The sequence below is a fragment of the Actinia tenebrosa genome, unplaced genomic scaffold, assembly GCF_029948245.1.
Source record: "Actinia tenebrosa isolate PJP-AT-01 unplaced genomic scaffold, QUT_ActTen_1.0 PGA_scaffold3__52_contigs__length_22856419, whole genome shotgun sequence".
In the NCBI taxonomy this organism is placed as follows: Eukaryota; Metazoa; Cnidaria; class Anthozoa; order Actiniaria; family Actiniidae; genus Actinia; species Actinia tenebrosa.
In genome coordinates, this window is record NW_028292580.1 from 16,729,165 (window position 1) to 16,743,635 (window position 14,471).

General features: G+C 40.4%; 2 protein-coding genes across 2 annotated transcripts; one reads left to right on the top strand and one right to left on the bottom strand.

The window, feature by feature from the left end:
• LOC116293325 (carboxypeptidase B) lies at positions 1-6,177 on the top strand. The gene is made up of 10 exons (XM_089035339.1): positions 1-161; positions 769-841; positions 1,321-1,545; positions 1,915-2,016; positions 2,157-2,255; positions 2,577-2,687; positions 3,375-3,462; positions 4,429-4,634; positions 4,985-5,069; positions 5,937-6,177. Exons 1-10 carry the CDS (start codon positions 106-108, stop codon positions 6,116-6,118), a joined length of 1,227 nt encoding a protein of 408 aa, XP_088891465.1. The 5' UTR covers positions 1-105; the 3' UTR covers positions 6,119-6,177.
• A 2,099-nt stretch (positions 6,178-8,276) lies between these two features.
• LOC116293336 (carboxypeptidase B) lies at positions 8,277-13,628 on the bottom strand. The gene is made up of 10 exons (XM_031700755.1): positions 13,508-13,628; positions 12,677-12,749; positions 12,281-12,505; positions 11,913-12,014; positions 11,675-11,773; positions 11,290-11,400; positions 10,156-10,243; positions 9,602-9,807; positions 9,155-9,239; positions 8,277-8,515 (listed from the first exon to the last, which is right to left on the bottom strand). Exons 1-10 carry the CDS (start codon positions 13,564-13,566, stop codon positions 8,334-8,336), a joined length of 1,230 nt encoding a protein of 409 aa, XP_031556615.1. The 5' UTR covers positions 13,567-13,628; the 3' UTR covers positions 8,277-8,333.
• Positions 13,629-14,471: the final 843 nt, after the last annotated feature.

The window sequence follows — 14,471 nt, forward strand, 5'->3', positions numbered from 1 at the left end:
GACTTCGAATGTAAATAATAAAACAACTCTACTAGTGAAGTGAATTTTGAAGAACCACTTTGAAGAAGCATACTGGCTACAGCAAGAGAGGAGTCATTTGCTAAGATGAAATTTCTGTGTCTTCTTGTGCTTTTTGCCCTCGGGGCTTATGCTGGGCCAATGTAAGTATTTATACAAAATTAATAGTGTTTACTATACATGAGAATCGTGATGAATATAAAAAGATAAAGTGCCGAATTGTGATATTGAAATTGAAATTAAAGGTCCCGTGATAACATACGCTTTTAAATAGTTTCATTATCATGTAAGTCCGGAGTAAGTAACGATCAAGTCTCTGAAAATGCTCTAAGTGGGGTTTTAAAACATTATAAAGTTAATGTATTTTTTATTTCACCATTGTTATAAGTATGTATCCCCTTACTACAGCCGAACAACTTTACTTTACGCGTATTTTATAATAGTCAATGGCCTTATGACATGCAACCAAGACAAATTATAAGTTCAAGTTTCATAATTTAAGACGATGAAGAATAGAGATGGAAAAATGAAACGTTTGTATAAACTATCTGCAGTCAAATTTCCTTAAATATTTCTTTGGCCTAGGTTTAGTTTCAAAGCTCGGAATCTGCCGAGGTCCACTAACCCTCAGTGAAAAATTTCACGAAAAAGAGTTCGTGTCAAAGTCTCATTCATAAAGATTCATAATTGAGTAGCTTCCATTGACATGCCAGTTCTTGCTAATACGGATTACCTTTATCAATGATCCAGGGGTAGTGTGATACGTGTAACACCATCTAGCAAAGCCCAGCTGAACTTCCTGTCCAATTTGGCCGATAATGACGTAAGTAATGCAGCGTCGAATGCCGGAGCCTTTCCGGAATCGGTGTGGGGACTCGGGCCGAGTGAAAATATTAATCTAATAAAACTACTTCGACGACAAGGCGGCCATCTTGCAATGGGGCAAAACAAAACAAAGATGACGAAAAAATATAGAGTTTTGTGTGTTTGTCTTTCTTTTATGGGAAAAGGTGATCGATGTGCCGTCTTAATTCATCTTTTGTTGTATTTGCCTCCTGGACGCCCCACAATACCTTGCGATCCAAGATGGCCGCCGAATTCTCGAGGCTAGTAGTAAATTAGAATTGATCCCCATCACAAAGTAGTAGTATTTTGATCGACTCATTACTTTAAAAAACCTTTAATTTGCCCAAAAAAGGGCTTGACTCCATATGGAATCCAAAAAATCAGCTAGGAAAAAAAAAAGATTAATGTATTTCAAAGATTTAAATCAAAAAAATATTACTTATTTTTTGTATGCAGAATATGGACCTTGATTTCTGGACACATCCCTCTAGAGTTGGTGGTTCAGTTGATATTCGTGTAACAACTAGCAACTATCCAAATCTAGCTAAGTTACTCCAGCTAAACGGCATCGTGTTTACGATTCTAATCCCCGACGTAGATGTTGCCGAAGCCAATCAGAATCCACCGAGTTCTGCAAGAGCTGGAAGCTTTGACTATAATCGATATAACCCTCTTGATCAGGTTTGTTAGAAACACATTGCGCTTGAAGTATTTTTTGGGTCATTCTTACGGCTTTGGTAACTTATTTTTACTGTTTGAACTTTAAAAATATATATAATTCCTTTCTTTCCTTTCTCGCTCACTCACTCACCTCACATTTCATCTACTCCTTATTCACTCATTTCATCCATCCATCCATCCATTCATCCATCCATCCATCCTTCCCTCCCTCCCTCCCTCCCTCCCTCCCTCCCTCCCTCCCTCCCTCCCTCCCTCCATCCATCTATCCAACATTTTCCAAGATAACCATTTTTTGACCTCCACGATAAAAGTGCGCTTTAGTATCCCTTCCTATTAATTTGAAAAAAATTGAAATGTGACTTTTTGTAGATTGTGGCTGAGATGCAAAGGCTGGTGCAAACCCGACCTAACATCGCATCCATGTTCAGTGTTGGAACATCTTACCAAGGAAGACAGATGAGCGCAATCAAGGTACACAGATACAATAGAAAACCTTAAGTATCCCCCGAGCATACAGTGATGAATATAACCAACAACAGACAACCTTTACTGTCCCCGATCATCTAGCGTTGCATGTAACCAATAAAATTAATTTTGTTTGTGATCATCAGCTCAGTTCTGGAGCAGACAAGAAGACTCTCTTCATGAACTGTGGTATTCATGCTCGTGAGTGGATCACCCCGGCAACCTGTATGTATATGTTGAATCAGGTAAATATGGACTTCGTACCAAGGAGCGTGTGTGTAAGAATCGGAATCTGCTAAATATGGACCTGTTAGCCAATGCGCATGTGCTTAGGCATGTTTAATCAGGTAAATATGGACGTGTTAACCAATGCGCATGTGCGTAAGAATGCTGAATCAGCTAAATATGCCCTCCCCACAAGCCAACGCGCTATTCTTTCTCGTTTCTTTCGTCACGTGCATTCGTAACGCGCCTTTCAACATTTTAAAACTAGGGAACCTTTGGTCCTCAACAAACCACTTTCACATTTCTTATGCATTCACTGTATATTTGATTGTGTGTTTTAGATTATCACTAAGTATGGGTCTGATAGCAGTATAACAGCAATGCTTAATAAACTGGACGTCGTTATCATGCCTGTACTGAATGTAGATGGTTACGTGTACACATGGACTTCGGTGAGTCAAAAATATAGCACAGTTCAATTTGTGTTTTTTTAAACAGAATGCGTGTGCATATGTGATGTGATCAGAATATTGTAGCGATGATAATCAAGGGCGGATCCAGGGTTTTTTGAAGGGGGGGGGGGGTCTCAGGGGTATATTTTGTGGGCAAGGGAATCCCAGTCGCATTTTTACCACAGGAAGCCCATTTGACCTCAAGAATGACAGGGGGGTCGCGACCCCCACGACCCTCCCCCTGGATCCGCCCTTGATAATAGTGGTAGTTATAAGTACTTGTAGTTGATAAAGATGTTGGCGATGGTGATGGCAGTGATGACGGTAGAATTAGGATAATGTTGCTGTAAGTGACGGTGACGGTGACGGTGACGGTGACGGTGACGGTGACGGTGACGGTGACGGTGACGGTGACGGTGACGGTGACGGTGACGGTGACGGTGACGGTGACGGTGACGATGTTATGTTGTGTGATGATAATCAGATAATGACAATAATACTGGTTGTGATAAAGACAACAGCCAGAAGTTATGTGACAGTAAGTTTTTCATTCCACTCAGTAGACTTCTGTAATGCCTTAAATATATATGCCAACCATAGAATATTGTGAAGAAATTTTAAAAACATGTCTCATTTGCTTGCTGCACTAAATATTTATGCGCGTATCCTCTGTGTTTTCTTGTACAGAATCGAATGTGGCGTAAGACTAGATCGCCCCAAGGAAGTGGTTGCTTTGGAGCAGACCCGAACAGAAACTTTAACGTTAAGTGGGGAGGTAGGTAGACCCGGTAGATAATGACTCTACTTTGCTAAAAAATCTTTTTCCCCTAAACTATTTATAACGATGCACCCTATGAACGCACTTCATGATCGGCTCGAGGAGTTGAGCATCGGACTTTTGTGTGAGAGGTCGTGGGTTGAAGCCTTGGCCGGATCACCACTCGGAGTCTTAAAATAACCGAGGAGAAAGTGCTGCCTTCGTAATAATATTTATGAATAGTTATTAGACATTTAAGTGGCTCTAATGACCACTTTAAATGACGGTCTCGTCTCTCCACACTACTAACCAACATAAGAGAAGACGTAAAAGAACCATCGAAGAGGTAAAGAACCCTGGCGGCAGTGACCACCCTCAGTGCCTACACCTCATACTGACCACCTCCCTTGACCACCACCTCATACTAACCAGTCTATATATAAATTGCAATTCTTTCTGTGCGGTAGGCATTCCCTTGAAAAACTTCAAACTTTAAGCTTTAGAATTAATGTTAATATGGAATACTCCATGTAGTTTCTCTGTTGCTCAGGGTTAGCCCCAATTTTGTGTAGAATATTTAGTTGTTCCAGTGAATGTTAGTGAAATTTCAAAGTGTTTGGATTGTTGAAAATGATCATTCCTTAATTTACCGTTGTTATGCACGTGAATATTCTGACGTTGAAATGAAACTAACCTTGAGTAAATGAATCTGTAATAGTCCTCTTCACAGTTCCCTCCACCATCTTGAAAGGTGACCGTGCCTTTGCGTTGACGCGAGACGAACGGTGAGCTTGCAATGGTATTAACAGAGATATGTGAATACTTGTCCAAGGTGTTAAAAAAGTTCTTTAATATTGTAAGCTCACTGTTCGTCTCGCTTCGTTGCAAAGGCACGGCTACCTTTCAAGATGGCGTAGGGAACTGTGAAAGAGACTATTAGTGAACACAGCGGTATGTTATTCATTCGAAAACGGTCTATTGCAGGAACTGGCACAAGTAGCAACCCTTGCAGCGATATTTTCCACGGACCCAGACCTTTTTCAGAGGTTGAATCTCGTAACGTTGCTCGTTATCTGCATAGAATCAGGTCGAAGCTCGTAGGGTATATGGATATCCATGCTTACAGTCAGTTATGGATGACACCATGGGGACATGCTAAAGGCGCCTATCCACCAACCTACCAAGAGATGGTAAGACAGTTAACAATGTGTATCACAGACGAACGTATGACCCGAGAGGGGTGGGGGAGTGGATTGTTATCTTGACATCCATGCTTACAGTCAGTTATGGGTGACCCCATGGGACATGCTTAAGGTGCCTATCCACCTACAAAGAGATGTAAGACAGTTAACAATGAGTATCACAGACGAACGTATGACCCGAGAGGGGTGGGGGAGGGGATTGTTATACGGACATACATGCTTAAAGTCTTATACAGAACCCCATGAAGACTACAGTTTGAAATAGATTGAAAACGTCGTGGCATATGCGATTGAGCAGTACGGTGTAACAACGATGTTTCTTGGTGTTTGTCGTTTAGATGCGTGTGGCAAATAAGGCAGTGAGGGCTTTGTACGCGGTTCACCGAACATCTTACAGAGCGGGAACTTCAGCCGATATCATATGTAAGTATTTTCATAATCATAAAGCTAATTGGCTCACATGAGCAATGCACGCAGCTGTTAAAGCAAAAAGTATGAATGAATGATTTCTGAGATGCGCGAGCGCTTTCATAAGTATCTCAGGCGCAATACGTGTTTGATCAAGTATCAAGGTGCGTGCACGTGACTACAATGCAAGGTCGCCATTGGTCATTGACCTCATGAATTATTAATGAGTTTGAGACATTACATTTGTACATACAAACTCTTGATCCCAACTGAAGAATACAAATGCAGGAAATGAAACTTAGACATTAATGATTAAAAAACTATAATTCACAACCATGTATCATCGTAAGGGGTTCTCTTATTTTTCCGTGAGGTTTGCTCCACACGGACTACTGCTTCATTCATTATTTATAACACTCGACTACAGGCCGTGATTTACACAGCTGTGTGAGACAGCAACACAGCAGCGCTTGCCATCCATGCATGAAAAATTAGCCATTCCGAGGTTAAAGAAACAACAGGGTCGACTTGTTTGTAGTGCATTGTGGAATCGCCTTAGAAGAATTATATCCAAGATGGCGCTCTATTTCGTTCTCTATGCACTGCAATGCAAACTCGATCCAGGTTTTTCCTTGGCTGAAAATGGCAAATAGATTGAAATCGTAAAAAGAAAAAACCATGGACCCTTCTCAAAAGCATCGTAGAGGCGAGGATATCGTGAAAATCGAAAAGAAATCACATTTTTTCTCGATGGAATTTGTGGCATTTCTTCGTATTTTCTTGTTAGCTTCGCTAAGAAGGGTGCATTCTCCCTTGACTTTCAATAGGCGCTACATTGATCTACTGACCACTGATGAACTTGATAATCTCTCAATTTTCTAGACGCCACAACTGGAGGTACAATGGACTGGGTGACATCAAGACTTGGCGTGACGTACTCCTATGGACTGGAACTGAGGGATAAAGGTAGATATGGATTTTTGCTCCCAGCCAATCAAATTCGTCCAACAGGAGAGGAAACCTTTGCAGCCATCAAAGTTATGGTTCAAGAGATGAGAATCTAAACATAAAACACATGTATGTTGTACTTAATAATCTGTGAAATAAAGGTCAAAATATGTAATCTATGTATTTGTTTGGATGACGGGAGAATGAATAGCCACCACCTACAACAATCCCGTACTCCTGTTTTTAACGTATACCTAAAACATCTGTGTTCGGGTAAAGATATAAAAGTCTATATGAAAGCAAATATTTCATTTCTGATATACAGCATACAATAGACACCGATTTCTGAAAATTGTAAATGTTTTTTCTTAGAATCAATGCATTCTAAAGGTACATTAAGAAAAAAATTAATAAATAAAAGTTCTTATGAATACACGTAAGTCTAAAATGGCTTACGGCCGAGTGTGTTGCATGAAAACAAGGCATCCAGGGCCAAATGCAAAGAAATAATATTGTAGAATTTATGAAATGTGTTTTTGTCACTCGCGGTAAAGATCTATATGTATTACTGCGATTCCCAGTCACACGCGACGAACTAGACCTTTATCACAAACGAAAATTTGAATTTGGGTGGACGTCAATCAAAAGGGTTTCAATCGTTTGTATTGGTTTCTACGCCAGTACTGCTGTGAATACTCACGTGAACACGTGCAAATGTGCAAAAATCGTTGTCCTTACCTCATGCTTCTTGTCGCTGTGAATTTCTCACTCTGGATATATTTTCTCAAAAAATGTCACATGATTCCGGCTCCGAATCTTAACGCTTGATTGCAAAGCTATCGCTATGGCTATGATTTGAGTTTCTTCAAGATAGGATAAGTCAATACTGATAGTTTGCAGTTAAACGTTTGAAATTCGAAGTCGGAATCCTTAGACATGTTTAAGAAACCCTTTTAATTGACGTCCACCAAAACTCAACTTTTTGTTTGTGATTTTGGTCTCACTTGGTCGCGTGTGACTGGGAATCGCAGTAAGCAGATTATACACTCGATGTAGCATACACTTAACATATAAATAATATCGTGTCGATGCAAAGTATACACTTGTTCACTTGGTCTGTCTTTCTTTTCTTACATTCAGAATAGCGATAATTTTGTAGCATCAATTTATTATAAGAAAATACTGTAAATTTGTAAATTTGGCCCCGGATGCCTCGTTTTCAACCGCCCATGCGCCATTTTGGATTTAGGTGTATTAGAGTTTGTTGGTCGGACATTCTGTATTCCATTGGGGAAACTACCCATTGTTTGGGTGGACAATCAAGTATAGCCGAGAACGGTCTATTTACATCCGTCCACTCACACTCACACTCACACTCACACTCACACTCACACTCACACTCACACTCACACTCACACTCACACTCACAGTCACACTCAGACTCACACTCACACTCACACTCACACTCACACTCACACTCACACTCACACTCACACTCACACTCACACTCACACTCACACTCACATTACATACATTTTGAATGAATAAAGTATTTATCTGTACGATTGAATGTACCCCGAATGTCCCTGATCCCCGTGCGGATGTTCCCAAGTATTTCAGACGCTGTATCTCTAGTATAAAGTGCGCGCAACCATGTAACTAAAACCCCCTGAGAATAACAATGAAACAACCACCAAGCTAGTTGATCTAGCAAGTTAAGCTAATGAGGAATGCTTTGTTATCGTCAATCAAAATGGTGGTTATGACGTAACAAACACAAGCTCTAAAGTCAGCGCGGAGAAAAGTTGCGCATGTGTGCTTTTCAGCACGTTTTTCATCTACTTAACGTACTTCCCATGTGCCATTTCGGTCTCAGCTTCTATGTTCTATGTTTGTGAACCCGACAAGGATTCCTCAATTGAGTGTATATCCTTGTCATAACAAGAAAAAGCGAGAACGATGAACATCTAACACTTTCTGCGCATGCACAAGCCTTAGCTCTCTTTCGCTTTAGGGGTACTGAGACATTAGAGTGCCACCCATATATCCGTGAGATAGTACTAACTAATTAGTACAAAATAGCACCACTGAAATAATCGAAAACAAGAGAAATAGATGTGTTTAGTTCTATTTAATCTTTGTGTTATTTCATGAACATATGATTTGCACTCTACTGACCTTGCTTGGCAGTGATTAGAAGTAAAAATTGAATTCAAAATGTTGGAGGGTTGAGGGGGGCATTGATGAGTCGAGAGATGCAAAATGAACGAAGAATGTTATCACATAAGCTTTATTTGAAGTTCAAATGTTATATAATGTTGAACAGTTTAATCAGATTCTCATCTCTTGAACCATAGCTTTGATGGCTGCAAAGGTTTCCTCTCCTGTCGGGCGAATTTGATTGGCTGGGAGCAAAAACCCATATCTACCTTTATCTCTCAGTTCCAGTCCATAGGAGTACGTCACGCCAAGGGTACCAGCCACCCAGTCCATCGTACCTCCGGTAGCAGCATCTATGAATACAAATTGAAATACTAAAATGTAGTATTAAAAGGCCAAACTTGTCACCAGCAATAGAACATTTGCATTATGGCATCATTTACTACTACCACTACCAGACTCCCTTGCACACTTTCTTTTTGCACAGTTAATTAGAGCACCAATTGTCTTACTATTCTCATGAAGAAAAACGAATTTGAATAAGAAAGAAAGTTGATTCGCAGAGCCGCATTTTGGTAGTGGTAGTAAAATGACACCATCAGGCAAACGGCCTATTATTAGTGGATAGCTTATCGAAACTCTACAAGTCTACGATAGTTCCTTTCACAGTTCCCTGCGCCATCTCGGGAGTTAATCGTTCTTTTGCATCGAAGCGAGATGAACGCAGTGAACTTGCAGTGAAACTTGAACAACTATTCATATGTCGTGCAAATGCACGCCTACCTTTCAAAATGGCGCAGGGAACTTTTTGAGTGGCAGACTCGTACCCAGTCGCTTCGCTTGTCTTATTGACTTCACGCTGTGGTGGATGGGAAGGATTTAGTGAGTTCGCGGTGCATCAAGGGATTAAAAGAGCGTGAGTGACGACTGGGTACGAGTCTGTTATAAGTGAACTATTATACTAACTAATCACAATTAAAATCTTTACTCACAGATAATGTCAGCCACTGAACCAGCTCGGTACGACGTTCTATGGACCCCGTAAAGAGTTCGGACTGCTATATTAGCAACACGCATCTGATAAACATCATACAGAAACCAGTTATACAATGGATTTGAGGGGCAAGTCCATGGGATATCATCCCACGAGTCAGATTGTATGTTCTAGTTATACAATGGATTTGAGGGGCACGTCCATGGGATATCATCCCACGAGTCAGATTGTATGTTCTAGTTATACAATGGATTTGAGGGGCAAGTCCATGGGATATCATCCCACGAGTCAGATTGTATGTTCTAGTTATACAATGGATTTGAGGGGCACGTCCATGGGATACCATCCCACGAGTCAGATTGTATGTTCTAGTACTGGTATACAAGAGTCTTCACGAGTGTGTCATAGACGTTCAGACGGTGATACTCATTGTTAACTGTCTTACCATCTCTTGGTAGGTTGGTGGATAGGCGCCTCTAGCATGCCCCCATGGGGTCATCCATAACTGACTGTAAGCATGGATATCCAGGTACCCTACGAGCTTTGACCTGATGCCATACAAATAATGTGCAACGTTTCGTGTTTCTATTTCAGAGAAAGGTCTCGACCCATGGTAAGTGTCTCTGCATGGATTGCTGCTTGTGCCAGGTCCTTTAGGGGGATAATGAATGCAAAGAAATTACGGTTATTCATTTGATAATGAATGGACTTCTTCGAAGATACGGCGGCCATCTTGGATTACAATGCATTATGTGGCGATATCCAGGGGGCAATAAAGCTTTGTTACAGTAATGATGTTGATTGATATTAACAGCTCTCCACAACAATACAACAAAAGTTGAATTAAGATGGCACTTTTACACCTTTACCCATAAAAGAAAGACAAACACACGAAACTCTATTTATATTCCATCATCTTTGTTTTGTTTTGCTCCCTGACAAGATGGCCGTCGTATCATCGAATTAGTCCATTACGTTAGCTAACTTAATAGTCTTTACCTGCCCATTTGGCATTAAAGTTTCTGTTTGGGTCAGCTCCATAGCAACCGTTGCCTTGGGGAGACCTTGTCTTACGCCACATGCGATCCTAACAAGAAAACTCGTCTAGATCAACAATATTTTATATCATACATTTTATACGATTAAGAAAGCTACAAAATGACGATTCTTTTCTTCAGAGACGGAAGCAAACCGTGTCGAAGACATCTCGATTCAAGTGGCAACGCTACCACGCGCGGTGACCTTGACAAGATAAATCTTTTATCTGTATTTTTTTGCGGATAATAAATTTATTCTGTCGAGTTCGCAAGCTATTGAAAGTTGTCCGTAAGTCTTCATGCAATCAGAATTAATATATTGCACGTGAGTAAAATTTATAATAATTGAGTTTATGTATCGTTGTGGCATATCAGTTCATCCATGGAACCAAGAGAACATGAAGTATTATTTGACGATCTGTAACCAAATCAATTTATTACCGTTTGACAGGAAAGCATTCACATTAAATATCAATTGAATTAAGAAATTACTCTTATTTAAATTTTAGTTTGTTGTCTTTATCACCACCAGTATCATCGTGACCACGCTGATCACCGTCACCGTCACCGTCACCGTCACCGTCACCGTCACCGTCACCGTCACCGTCACCGTCACCGTCACCGTCACCGTCACCGTCACCGTCACCGTCACCGTCACCGTCACCGTCACCGTCACCGTCACCGTCACCGTCACCGTCACCGTCACCGTCACCGTCACCGTCACCGTCACCGTCACCGTCACCGTCACCGTCACCGTCACCGTCACCGTCACCTACAGCAACATTATCCTAACACTACCGTCATCACTGCCATCACCTACAGCAACATTATCCTAACACTACCGTCATCACTGCCATCACCATCGCCAACATCTTCATCAACTACAAGTATTTATCACAACCACTATCATCATCGCTACAATATTTTGATCACGTTAGGCACATTAACCAAAAAATAATAAAAACAATAAATAAATACAATTTGGTCTGTAAGGGAGGATAATTTTATAAACATTTAGTGCAGTGAGCACATGCAGACACGTCTTTAAAATTGCTTCATGGTATTACTCGATCTCTGGCCGGCTAAATGTGCTTACCGAAGTCCATGTGTACACGTAACCATCTACATTCAGTACAGGCATGATGACGATGTCCAGTTTATTAAGCATTGCTGTTATACTGCTATCTGACCCATACTTAGTGATAATCTAAAACACACAATCAAATATACAACGAATGCATAAGAAATGTGAAAGTGGTTTGTTGAGGACCAAAGGTTCCCTAGTTTTAAAATGTTGAAAGGCGCGTTACGAATTCACACGACAAAAGAAACAAGAAAGAATAGCGCGTTGGCTTGTGGGGAGGGCATATTTAGCTGATTCAGCATTCTTACGCACATGCGCATTGGTTAACAGGGCCATATTTACCTGTATCAGCAATTTTACACACATACGCATTGGTTCATTAGAGGTCCATATTTACCTGATTCAGCATATACATACAGGTTGCCGGGGTGATCCACTCACGAGCATGAATACCACAGTTCATGAAGAGAGTCTTCTTGCCTGCTCCAGAACTGAGCTGATGATCACAAACAAAACCAATTTTATTGGTTATATTCATTACTGTATGCTTGGGGGCAGTTAAGGTTGTGTGTTATTGGCTGTATTCATTGCTGTATGCTTGGGGGCAGTTAAGGTTGTCTGATATATGTATCTACCTTGATTGCGTTCATCTGTCTTCCTTGGTAAGATGTTCCAACACTGAACATGGATGCGATGTTAGGTCGAGTTTGCACTAGGCGTCCCATCTCAGCCACAATCTTCATGACAAAGAAGGGAAAGAACACTGTCAATTATCGCTCACATTTTGTTGTTTTTCTAAAAATTTAGGTTTATTTTCATTTCAAAATTTAGATTTATTAAAAATGTATTTATACCAATATTTTTGACGTTGTTTTATCAGTTTTTTTTTTCTGATAGATTTTGAAATTTGTCAGAGAGCGCTTTGCGTAGAAGCAATAATATTGCTATTCCTCTTCACCAGCCATTTATATGGTGAGAGCGCCCTTTGTTATACACAACATACCTGGTCAAGAGTGTTGTAGCGAAAATAGTCGAAAACACCAGCTCTAGAAGACCCCGCTGGATTTTGCATTGCTTTAGCCACATCAACGTCGGGGATTTGTATGATGAAATCAATAGCTTGAGACTTCAGTAGCTTGGTCAGCTGATCATGGTTGTCATGGGCTACGCGGATGTCCACGGGTTTGCCAGGATGAGAGGGGTGTGTCCAGAAGTCCAGACCAAGGTTCTACAAATAAACATTTTTCTTTTATTTTTGTTTGCTTGTTGGTTTGTTGGTTTGTTGGTTTGTTGGTTTGTTGGTTTGTTGGTTTGTTGGTTTGTTGGTTTGTTGGTTTGTTGGTTTGTTGGTTTGTTGGTTTGTTGGTTTGTTTTTAAATTTATTAACGCTTTTACTTACGTTGTTGTCGGCTAGATTATTGAGATAATTGACCTGACCATCGCTAGCTGGATACGCTCGTATTACACGACCCCTAGTTGATGATACAAATACATAAAAGACACCAATAATTCCAGTTACGTGAAACAAGTCTGTTTTACGAGGGTAGCACCGCGAGCGGGACTCGAACTCGGGTCGTATCGCCACCCGTGCTCCTGATTAAAATCTGTCATCCTCGAGTAAATTTGCTTTTTGATTCTCTCCTTTGCTTCGTGGGCCTTTCTCCACCGGTTTCTCCAGTTTTTCTTATATATATATTTATAACAATAAAATAAACTCATAAATTTTGATTGAATTCAGTCGATGACCAATGCACTATGTGCTCATTTCATTTAGTTTTCTTTGATAAACGAAGGCAAGGCTAATAAACTGAACGAACAGTTCAGAGAGTGTTAGGCAACCTCAATTTGCAATTAAAATTTTCAAATTTCAAAACACTTGGAAATCAAAAATATCCATTTTTGACTGTATATATCAGAGTAGAAACCAGAAACACACCCTAGACGGTGTGGCAAAAGAGAGAGAGAGAGAGAGAGAGAAAAAAAACATCAAACCAGCTTTCAAATGTTATCGATACTATGAAATGCCTCTGGTTCGATCAAAGTCAGGGCACGGCTAGCTCACAGATCCAATTCCAATTTAGTGTATAAGGTTTTGCGAAGGAAGGAAGACTCATTCCAAAATTGTGCTAATTTGCTGTTTGAACGCAAGGGCAAAAAGGACAACTTTTTAAACTCTACAATGAGATCGAATTCTTTACTTTTAGTAATCTTTTAGGTGGCCAATACTTACAATTGCTCAGCATGAGCTCCAAGGGCTACCAACAGCACAAAGAAAAACATGAACTCCATCTCTCATCCAGATCTCAGCCTCTCCGTGCTTGAAAAACGTGTTCTTCAATATGAATTGTTTTATCTCACCATCAACACCAGTGTCAATAAGTATAAAGATGTTTCAATATCATAGACATAAAAACTCTCCATCTGTTTTTCAATTCGATCATTTTGCACAAAAGGTAAAGGATGAATAAGAAAACCAAGCGTCTCTTTCCCCGGACAGCAAGATTCTTTTCTATACCGTGATAGGGTGCCGAAGAAAAAATGTCGATTCAGCTGGACAGAGCGTGTGGTTCCATACACTCGTTATTTACCACGCGTCTTGACTTTGTTAGTAAAGCTGCTAGAGACAAGTCTTTGCCTAATAGTTACTGATTTAGTAGAAAATTTCCCCAGAATATGAATATGATTTACTCCGCGACTGAGGCAAGAATATCCCTTTTTAGTTTGGATGTAATGTTTTCCCATTTCTCGACGCGACCATGTGTCATTCTCTGGAGAATAAGATTCTTTGTTTGAATTGCATCGATATTCATGTGTATTCTCATGCGCAACCGTTAAACAAAGGAATGATACTCTAGGGAATGACACGTGGTCTGAGATAGGAAAACATTTCAGCAACCTAAAGAGGTTTAACATATAAAAACTTTGGAAAACATTCATGAAATAGACCTTTTTAGCTTAGGCCCAATTCAAGGGCGTGGTTATTGAATCTACCTTTGTGAGCTGCCCAATGTTAAGGCAACACTGGAATCTTTTATTTGGGAATCAACTATCCTACTTACCAAGCACATGTTCATATTGCTCATTAGTCACCTTCCCCTGGAGTGTTTCTGTCATGCGCCAGACAGAGTGCGCAGTTCAGCTTTGGCATGTCAATATTGTTGGGGAGCAACCACAAGTGGACTCAAAATTTCTTG

Coding starts and splice junctions, on each gene's coding strand:
- LOC116293325 (XM_089035339.1), top strand. CDS start 106: ATGAAATTTCTGTGTCTTCTTGTGCTTTTTGCCCTCGGGGCTTATGCT. Junction 2,688..3,374: donor ACGTGTACACATGGACTTCG/GTGAGTCAAAAA, acceptor TTTCTTGTACAG/AATCGAATGTGGCGTAAGAC. Junction 3,463..4,428: donor CTTTAACGTTAAGTGGGGAG/GTAGGTAGACCC, acceptor GGTCTATTGCAG/GAACTGGCACAAGTAGCAAC.
- LOC116293336 (XM_031700755.1), bottom strand. CDS start 13,566: ATGGAGTTCATGTTTTTCTTTGTGCTGTTGGTAGCCCTTGGAGCTCAT. Junction 9,240..9,601: donor CACCAACCTACCAAGAGATG/GTAAGACAGTTA, acceptor GATGTTTATCAG/ATGCGTGTTGCTAATATAGC. Junction 8,516..9,154: donor TTCAGTGGCTGACATTATCT/GTGAGTAAAGAT, acceptor TTGTATTCATAG/ATGCTGCTACCGGAGGTACG.